The sequence below is a fragment of the Staurois parvus genome, unplaced genomic scaffold (genome assembly GCF_062004578.1).
Source record: "Staurois parvus isolate SC_StPar_1 unplaced genomic scaffold, SC_StPar_1.0 ptg000600l, whole genome shotgun sequence".
NCBI lineage: Eukaryota > Metazoa > Chordata > Amphibia > Anura > Ranidae > Staurois > Staurois parvus.
In genome coordinates this window covers 1-9,371 of record NW_028318396.1, presented here as the reverse complement: position 1 = coordinate 9,371, position 9,371 = coordinate 1, and the positions used below count along the sequence as shown (strand labels likewise).

Here is a 9,371-nt window from a genome sequence, read left to right as displayed (position 1 = left end):
CCAAAAAGGGTTCATTTGGGGGGTATTTGTACTATCCTCACATTTCAGGGCCTCAAGAAATGAGATCGGCCGTCAGTATATCAGGATTGATCGATCTCTAAATATATATACCATAGTGTGTAGACTCTGTACCTTTCTTACAGACTAAACAATATCCACTGAGTTGGGTTATTTTTACCAATGAAATGTAACAGAATACATGTTGGCCTAAGTTCATGCAGAAACATTATTTATTTGCTAATATTTATAGCAGAAACTAAGAAAAAGCGAGTTACCCCCCCCCCCCCACACACACACATTTTCTGTATTTATTCATTTATGTAGCAAAAAAATTACAAACCCAGTAGTGATTAAATACCACCAAAATAAAACTCTATCTGCCAAAAAAAATTATACAGATTTCATTTGAGTACAATGTTGCATGACTAGAGCAATTGTCATTCAAAGTACGACAACACTGAAAGCTGAGATATGGCCTGGGCAGGAAGGGGGTGAAAGTGCCCGGTATTGAAGTGGTTAAGAACAGCAGTGATCACCATGAAGGAGAAATTGAGAGCAAAGAGTCCACCTATTAACCCCTTACATCCCCATCCTAATATTGTACAATCAATACCTTCCAGATAATTCCCTGCTATCCATCTACAGAGAAACCTGCATAGATCACATGACCACATCAATGAGGATGGAGGAGGACCGGAGTCACATGACTGAGAGGATACTAAACCTCACCCTGGAGATCATCTACCTGCTGACCGGAGAGGTGAGGAGGATTCTGGGAGGTCACATGACATCACTCTTATCTCTATTAATAAAACACAGACCTGATTGGAGAGGTGAGGAGGATTCTGGGAGGTCACATGACATCACTCTTATCTCTATAATTACAAAACACAGACCTGATTGGAGAGGTGAGGAGGATTCTGGGACGTCACATGACATCACTCTCATCTCTATTAATAAAACAGACCTGACCGGAGAAGTGAGGAGGATTCTGGGAGGTCACATGACATCACTCTTATCTCTATTAATAAAACAGAGCTGACCGGAGAGGTGAGGAGGATTCTGGGAGGTCACATGACATCACTCATTTCTATTAATAAAACAGACCTGACCGGAGAGGTGAGGAGGATTCTGGGAATGTGACATATTACCATTTTTGTTTGAATACAGAGATTTTCTCCTCTGAAGTCAGGTGATCATATGACCATCACAGTGCCTCCATGTGACTCCCTAAAACCTGAGAGACACAACATGCAGAAGATTCTAGAAGTCACCAAGAAGATGATGGAGCTGCTGACAGGAGAGGTGAGCGGTGCCGGGAATTCTGGGACATTCTCCAGTAACAGACAAGGGATGTGTCTGGATGGTGACTGTATCATTGTGTGTGTCAGGTTCCTATAAGGTGTCAGGGTGTCACTGTCTATTTCTCCATGGAGGAGTGGGAGTATTTAGAAGGACACAAGGATCTCTACAAGGACGTCATGATGGACAATCAGCCGCCCCTCACATCACCGGGTAAGAGGAGACTTTATTGTAAAGGAGAGAGCAGTACGGAGGATCCACCTAGATCCCCCATCATCTGATAAACACATAGAAACAATGGATTCAGTCAGTGTGTGTGTTTCCTACAGATGGATCCAGTCATGGGAACCCACCAGAGAGATGTCCCCGTCCTCTGTATTCCTGGGATTCCACACAGGAAGGTCACACCATCCCTCACCATCATCAGGTAGATGGATCCAGTCATGGGAACCCACCAGAGAGATGTCCCCATCCTCTGTATTCCCGGGATTCCACACAGGAAGGTCACACCATCCCTCACCATCATCAGGTCGGTGGAGTTGAGGGTCTGGAACATAAAGTGATGGAACACTCTGACATGTGGAGACGATGTGTGGACTCTACAAGATGATATTTTCTATGTGATCTCACATCATAAATCCTTCTATATTACAGATGTTATTTCTGCCATTCTGTTGGTTTAGGGTGAAGATCTGATGAAGATGAAAGTTGAGGGTGAAGTAGAAGAGACGTATGTGAGGGATGATCAGCAATATACGGAGGAGGCTGGAATAATGAGGACATTCAAAGAGGAGGACACTCCTACAGAGATCAGCACAGGTGAGCCACAATATATTCTTCTGTTATCTCTGCTCTGTTACTGCTCACTGATTGGTCCAGAGTAGGGAGGGAGATGAGTGATGTCAGCCAATAATAGGTTGCTAATAGTCACGGATACCCAACCTACGAGTTATTTCTTCTCTCCTCTCAGATAAACCCCCTTCTCTGTGTTGTAGACACAATTTATGTACTCAGACATGATTTATGTAGATTCTTAGGTTTGTCCCTCTTCTTTGAGTTGACTTATGGCTCAATTTTAACGTACAACTCTATCAGCAGTCTTGTTGGGATAAAAAGTAAGGAGTAGGGATGGGCTTTAGGTGTGGTTCAAATTTTGCATACTTGACCTTGTCCTAACAACCAGTCATGGCTGAGATAGTGGCTGACGCATAAAAACGTGTGGGGTCCTCCCCAAATTTCATGCGAGATCCTTCAGGTCTGGTCTGAATTTTAAGGGGGATCACATGATGTGGTAAAAGGCTAATCACAGCGGCCTTTTACCACGTGATCAGCTGTGTCCAATGACACAGCGATCACGGAGCAAATACAGTTGCCGGTCGGCTGCACTTTCCTCACGCTGCCACTGCATGAGGGAAGTACTGCCGATAACCAGTAATTGTCAGAGAGCAGATCGGCACTGATCATTGGGGCTCCTATCATTGCCCATCTTTGCTGCATATCAGTGCAGCATCATCAGTGCTGCCTGTCGGTGCCCATTAGTGCTGCCTGTCAGTGCCCATTAGTGCTGCCTATCGGTGCCCATTAGTGCTGCCTATCGGTGCCCATTAGTGCTGCCTATCGGTGCCCATTAGTGCTGCCTATCGGTGCCCATTAGTGCTGCCTATCGGTGCCCATTAGTGCTGCCTATCGGTGCCCATTAGTGCTGCCTATCGGTGCCCATTAGTGCTGCCTATCGGTGCCCATTAGTGCTGCCTATCGGTGCCCATTAGTGCTGCCTATCGGTGCCCATTAGTGCTGCCTATCCGTGCCCATTAGTGCTGCCTATCGGTGCCCATCAGTGCTGCCTATCAGTGCCCATTAGTGCTGCCTATCCGTGCCCATTAGTGCTGCCTATCAGTGCCCATTAGTGCTGCCTATCAGTGCCCATTAGTACTTCCTATCAGTGCCCATCAGTGCTGCCTATCAGTGCAGCCTCATCAAAGCACATCAGCGATGGAGAAAAATTACCTGTTTACAAAATTTTATAATAGAAACTAAGAAAAGGTCACGCAAATTGCGCTGCAGCCAATCACACAGGTTAAGATGCCGACATTCACTAGATGCAATTTCAGGTGCCGTTTCAATCCCCAAATCGCACCGGTATGAACGGGCACTTAAGAGTGAACCGAATCGAAAGAACAAGAAAAAAAATGTGGCCCCTTCCCCTACCAAAATCCATACCAGACTATCATCTGAGCAATGCAGCTTGGCTAGCCCAGAAGGAAGGGGATGTCAGTGGGACCCTTTATTCTAAAGGGGCTTTCCAGATTACAGTGATCTTGCCCCGCAGACCCCCCACAACCACTGTGCCAGGGTTGTGGGGGAAGAAGCCTTTGCTCTCATCAACATTTGAACAATGTTCTCTGCCAGTGGAGTCTCCCCCTAGCAAGGTATCCTTCATGTTGAGGACATGTGGCCTGATATGTTTGGGGAGCGGGGGCATATGCTTACCCCCACGCACCCCCCTCCCTCCCTGCATGTTCAGATAAGGGTTTCATATCTCATGCCATTTTTTTTTTTTTCTGGGAGGTCCCTCTTGATATCCATACCAGACCCTCATCAAGGATATAGTCGGTTATGTATTTTTAGAGGAAACCTAAAGATTTTTTATTTTTTTTTGCATTGGGTCACCCATTAACATCTATACAATACCTAATCCAAGTTAAAGGTCTGGTATAGATGAGGGGATTTTTTTTTGTGTTCCACAGGGCAGTGCCAAACCCCCTTTTTGATTATGAATTCCTTGCCTCTTAGTGTGGATAATGGTTGTTACTGATTTCTGCAATTCATCATCCATTTATTTCAATGGGGTTCAGACTTTGGCATCCGCACTTAGGTGACAAACGTACCCTGAACCCCAAACCCAGGTATGTTCAGCTCATGGCAATAAGGAGTAACATCAAAACCTGAAACCCTTATTTCCAGAAAAAAATAATGTTTCAAGCACCTTCTGGTGCTGTTTATCAAAAGAGGCCTAGGTCTATGGTCACTAGTTCTATGCTAAAGGTTCTACAAGTCTGACCGTTTTCATTATCAGAGATCACATGACCCAGTGCCTAGGATTGTGGTTGTGTGAAGTGCATGCCCCTCCCAGTCCTCATTGGTTCCTGTTCTTCTGACAAGGCTGGGGAAATGTAGAAGTGATCTGGGGGGAGGACCAAAGGATCTTTTACTGAAGAGGGGAAGTCACAGCTGGTTGGGATGTCTACAGAGAACATCTGGTCACTAAAACCTACCTGATCCAGATGGAATCTTGATTTTATACCTAGGCCCATGGTGACTTGTTCTCTACTAAAGGTTCTCCCAAGTCTGAACTTTGGACCTCTTCATTATCAGAGATCACATGACCCAGTGCCTAGGCTTGTGGTTGTGTGAAAAGCATGCCCCTCCCAGTCCTCATTGGTTCCTGCTCTTCTGACAAGGCTCGGGAAATGTAGAAGTGATCTGGGGGGAGGACCAAAGGACCTTTTACTGAAGAGGGGAAGTCACAGCTGGTTGGGATGTCTACATAGAACATCTGCTCACTAAAACCTACCTGATCCAGATGGAATCTTGATTTTATACCTAGGCCCATGGTGACTTGTTCTCTACTAAAGGTTCTCCCAAGTCTGAACTTTGGACCTCTTTATTATCAGAGATCACATGACCCAGTGCCTAGGCTTGTGGTCACTTTGGTCTATGCCAAAGGGTTTGAACATTGAGCCTCTTCCTTATCAGAGATCACATGACCCAGTACCTAGGCTTGTGGTTGTGTGAAGAGCATGCCCCTCCCAGTTTCTGTTGGTTCCTGCTCTTCTGACAAGGCTGGGGAAATGTAGAAGTGATCTGGGGAGAGGACCAAAGGACCTTTTACTGTAGATGTGATCTGGGGGAGAACCAAAGGACCTTTTACTGAAGAGGGGAAGTCACAGCTGGTTGGGACATCTACAGAGAACATCTGGTCACTAAAACCTACCTGATCCAGATGGAATCTTGATTTAGGTGAACTCACCCTCGTGTATCTATTGATCATGTTTTTATATTATTCCAGGACACACCATCGAGGAACCCTCAAAGGATCGTCTCACTTCACCTCTAAGCTGTAAAATGGAAGATGAGGAGATCACAAGAGATTGTGCAGGAGAAACGACAATGAGCTCAGCTATGAATGGTGGACTTCACAGTGTGGATGGACCATCAAATCCCTCTGACTCTGAGCAACCTCGTACTGTGGGGGATGGTGCCGGAATTCAGGAGGAGGAGAAATGTTCCTGTTCTGAATGTGGGGAAACTTTTAATTCTGAATCAAATCTTACTGTACATCAGAGATCTCACATGGGTGAAAAACTGCATTCCTGTTCTGAGTGCGGGAAATGTTTTCTCCATAAATCAGATATAGTCATACATTATAGATCTCACACAGGTGAGGAGCTACATTACTGTTCTGTGTGCGGGAAATGGTTCACACGGAGATCAGACCTTGTTAGACATCAGAGATCTCACACTGGGGAAAAGCCGTACTCTTGCTCCGAGTGTGGAAACTGCTATACACGGAACTCAGATCTTCTTAGACATCAAAAGTCTCACACAGGTGTAAAGCCTTATTCCTGCTCTGAGTGCGGGAAATGTTTTTCAGAGAAGTCTAGTCTTTACAGACATCAGAGGATTCACACCGGGGAGAGGCCACATTCCTGTCCTGAGTGCGAGAAATGTTTTTCACAGAAATCAGATCTTGCTATACATCAGAGATTGCACACGGGAGAGAAGCTTTATTCCTGCCCCGAGTGTGGGAAATGTTTCCCATGGAAATCACACCTTGTTAATCATCAAAGAGCTCACACGGGGGAGAAGCCGTATTTCTGTCCTGAGTGCGGAAAATCTTTTTCTCAGAAGTGTAGACTTACTGCACATCAGATATGCCACATGCAGGAAAAGCTGTTTTCCTGCCCTGAGTGCGGGAAATGCTATCCACGAAAAGCAGACCTTGTCAAACATCAAAAATCTCACACAGGGGAGAAGCCGTATTCATGTCCTGAGTGCGGGAAATGTTTTACAGGGAAACCAGAACTTGTTAAACATCATAGAATTCACACGGGGGAGAAGCCACATTCCTGCCCTGAGTGTGGAAAATGTTATACACAGAAATCAGACCTTGTTATACATCTGAGATCTCACACAGGGGAGAGGCCGTATTCCTGCCCAGAGTGTGAGAAATGTTATGCACGAAAATCAGACCTTGTTATACATCGAAGATCTCACACGGGGGAAAAGCCATATTCATGTCCTGAGTGCGGGAAATGTTTTACACGGAAGTTCTATCTTTCTGAACATCAAAAAACCCACAAAAAATTATTTCACACTATAGTTTAGAGTCAGCTTTTAATTTTGAGAATCTTTTTTCTCACAAATAGAGCTTTCTTTCGGTGTATTTGATCGCCTCTGCGGTTTTTTATTTTTTGCGCTATAACAAAAATAATTTTGAGAAAAAAACAATATTTTTTACTTTTTGCTATTAAACATGTTCAGTAAAAAAAAAAAATCAAATTTCATCATAAATTTCGGCCAGAATGTATTCTGCTCCATGTCTTTGCTGAAAAACAAAATCCCAATACGTGTAAATTAATTGGTTTACGTGAAAGTTATAGCGTCTACAAATGGCAGTATATATACTGGGATTTTTTTATTTTTACTAGTAATGGCGGCAATCAGCGACTTATAGCAGGATTGCGGCGGGCATTCTGACACTGGGGGGAAAACTGACTTGGTGTCGCTGACATCCCCAGTGACACCAATACAGTGATCAGTGCTAATAAAAAGCACTGACGCTACTAATGACACTGGGCAGGAAGGGGTTAACAGCGACTTATAGCGGGACTTATGACACGGGGGGGGGGGGGGGAACTGATCAGTGCTAAAAAAAAAAAAAAACCACAAAAAAGGTGGCCATATTGGGTCTGTGTCCTTCAATGGCTAGGTGGCCATATTGGGTCTGTGTCCTTCAACGGCTAGGTGGCCATATTGGGTCTGTGTCCTTCAACGGCTAGGTGGCCATATTGGGTCTGTGTCCTTCAACGGCTAGGTGGCCATATTGGGTCTGTGTCCTTCAACGGCTAGGTGGCCATATTGGGTCTGTGTCCTTCAACGGCTAGGTGGCCATATTGGGTCTATGCCCTTCAATGGCTAGGTGGCCATATTGGGTCTATGCCCTTCAATGGCTAGGCGGCCTTATTGGGTCTATGCCCTTCAATGGCTAGGCGGCCATATTGGGTCTGTGTCCTTCAATGGCTAGGCGGCCATATTGGGTCTGTGTCCTTCAATGGCTAGGCGGCCATATTGGGTCTGTGTCCTTCAAAGGCTAGGTGGCCATATTGGGTCTGTGTCCTTCAATAACTAGGCGGCCATATTGGGTCTGTGTCCTTCAATGGCTAGGCGGCCATATTGGATCTGTGTCCTTCAATGGCTAGGCGACTATATTGGATCCGTGCCCTTCAATGGCTTGGTGGCCATATTGGGTCTATGTCCTTCAATGGCTAGGTGGTCATATTGAGTCTATGTCCTTCAATGGCTAAGTGGCCATATTGGATCAATGGTGTCATGTGCATCACCACCCCATTGTATATGTGCCATGCAAGGCGGGGGATATCTTCGGTCCACAGTGCATTGTCCCAACGATACAGCAAGCTTCCATATTCAGACTGAACTCAAGCTCATCTCTGGTTGCTGATTATTTGAAGGGTTTTATAAAGTATGCTGTATTGTAATCATATGAAGAAGTCTGGATAAGTCTGAATTTATTTTTCTTCCGACATAGTTAGTCTGGCTGAAAAAAGACAAAAGTCCATCTAGTTCAACCATTAAAAAAAGTTATAATCCTACACCCACAGTTGATCCAGAGGATCATAAAGGCTGCCATTCCTGAATAAAGGTATGAAAAGGGAAAGTATGGATCAGGGGTCTCCAAACGTTCTAAACAAAGGGCCAGTTTTAGGCTTTAAGGGGGCTGGACTGTGGCTAGTGGGGGTAGACCATGCCCTGGGATCAGGGGAAGTAATCAATAACTCATCCTTGGTTCTAATAGGAGGAATACCAACATAGTCTGGCTGAAAAAAAGACAATTGTCCATCTAGTACAATCATTAAAAAAGTTATAATCCTATACCCACCATTTATACAGAAGAAGGCAAAAAAAACCCAGCAAAGCATTTATTATTTATTTATTTCAGGTACTTATATAGCGCCATCAGTTTACACAGCGCTTTACATATATATTGTACATTCCCATCAGTCCCTAACCCTCAAGGGGCGTACAATCTAAGGTCCCTAACTCACATTCATACATACACATACCAGGGACAATTTAGACAGGAGCCAATTAACCTACCAGCATGTCTTTGGAGTGTGGGAGGAAACTGGAGTACCCGGAGGAAACCCACACGGAGAAAATACAATCTCCAGGCAGGTGGTACTGTGGTTGGGATTTGAAGTGCTAACCATTTAGCCACTGTGCTACATGATCCAATTTGCTCCTGCAGGGAAAAAATTCCTTCCTGATCCCCCGAGAGGCAATCGGATATTCCCTGGATCAACTTTACCTATAAATGTTATATCCAGTTATATTCTGTGTATCCAAGAAAGAATCCAGGACTTTCCTACAGCAATCCACTGAGCTGGCCACAACCAACTCTTGAGGGAGTCTATTCCACATTCTCACAGCTCTTACTGTGAGGAAACCTTTCCGTGTTTGGAGATTACATTTCTTTTCCTCCAGACATAAAGAGCGCCCCCTTGTCCTCTGTGATGACCTCAGGATGAATGACTTCACTATATGAACCACTGATGTAGTTATACACGGAGATCATATCCCCCCTTATGTATTATAAATGGAGAACATATCCCCCCTTATGTATTATACATGGAGATCATATCCCCCCTTATGTATTATACATGGAGATCATATCCCCCTTATGTATTATACATGGAGATCATATCCCCCCTTATGTATTATACATGGAGATCATATCCCCCCTTATGTATTATACATGGAGATCATAT

The 9,371-nt window shown here is 44.6% G+C and overlaps 1 protein-coding gene across 1 annotated transcript; it reads left to right on the top strand.

The window, feature by feature from the left end:
- The first annotated feature begins 471 nt into the window (after nucleotides 1-471).
- On the top strand, nucleotides 472-6,732 carry LOC149449850 (uncharacterized). The gene is made up of 6 exons (XM_089692684.1): nucleotides 472-760; nucleotides 1,171-1,305; nucleotides 1,392-1,515; nucleotides 1,632-1,831; nucleotides 1,986-2,121; nucleotides 5,372-6,732. Exons 1-6 carry the CDS (start codon nucleotides 665-667, stop codon nucleotides 6,688-6,690), a joined length of 2,010 nt encoding a protein of 669 aa, XP_089548810.1. The 5' UTR covers nucleotides 472-664; the 3' UTR covers nucleotides 6,691-6,732.
- Nucleotides 6,733-9,371: the final 2,639 nt, after the last annotated feature.

Coding starts and splice junctions, on each gene's coding strand:
- LOC149449850 (XM_089692684.1), top strand. CDS start 665: ATGACCACATCAATGAGGATGGAGGAGGACCGGAGTCACATGACTGAG. Junction 1,516..1,631: donor GCCGCCCCTCACATCACCGG/GTAAGAGGAGAC, acceptor TGTTTCCTACAG/ATGGATCCAGTCATGGGAAC. Junction 2,122..5,371: donor TCCTACAGAGATCAGCACAG/GTGAGCCACAAT, acceptor ATATTATTCCAG/GACACACCATCGAGGAACCC.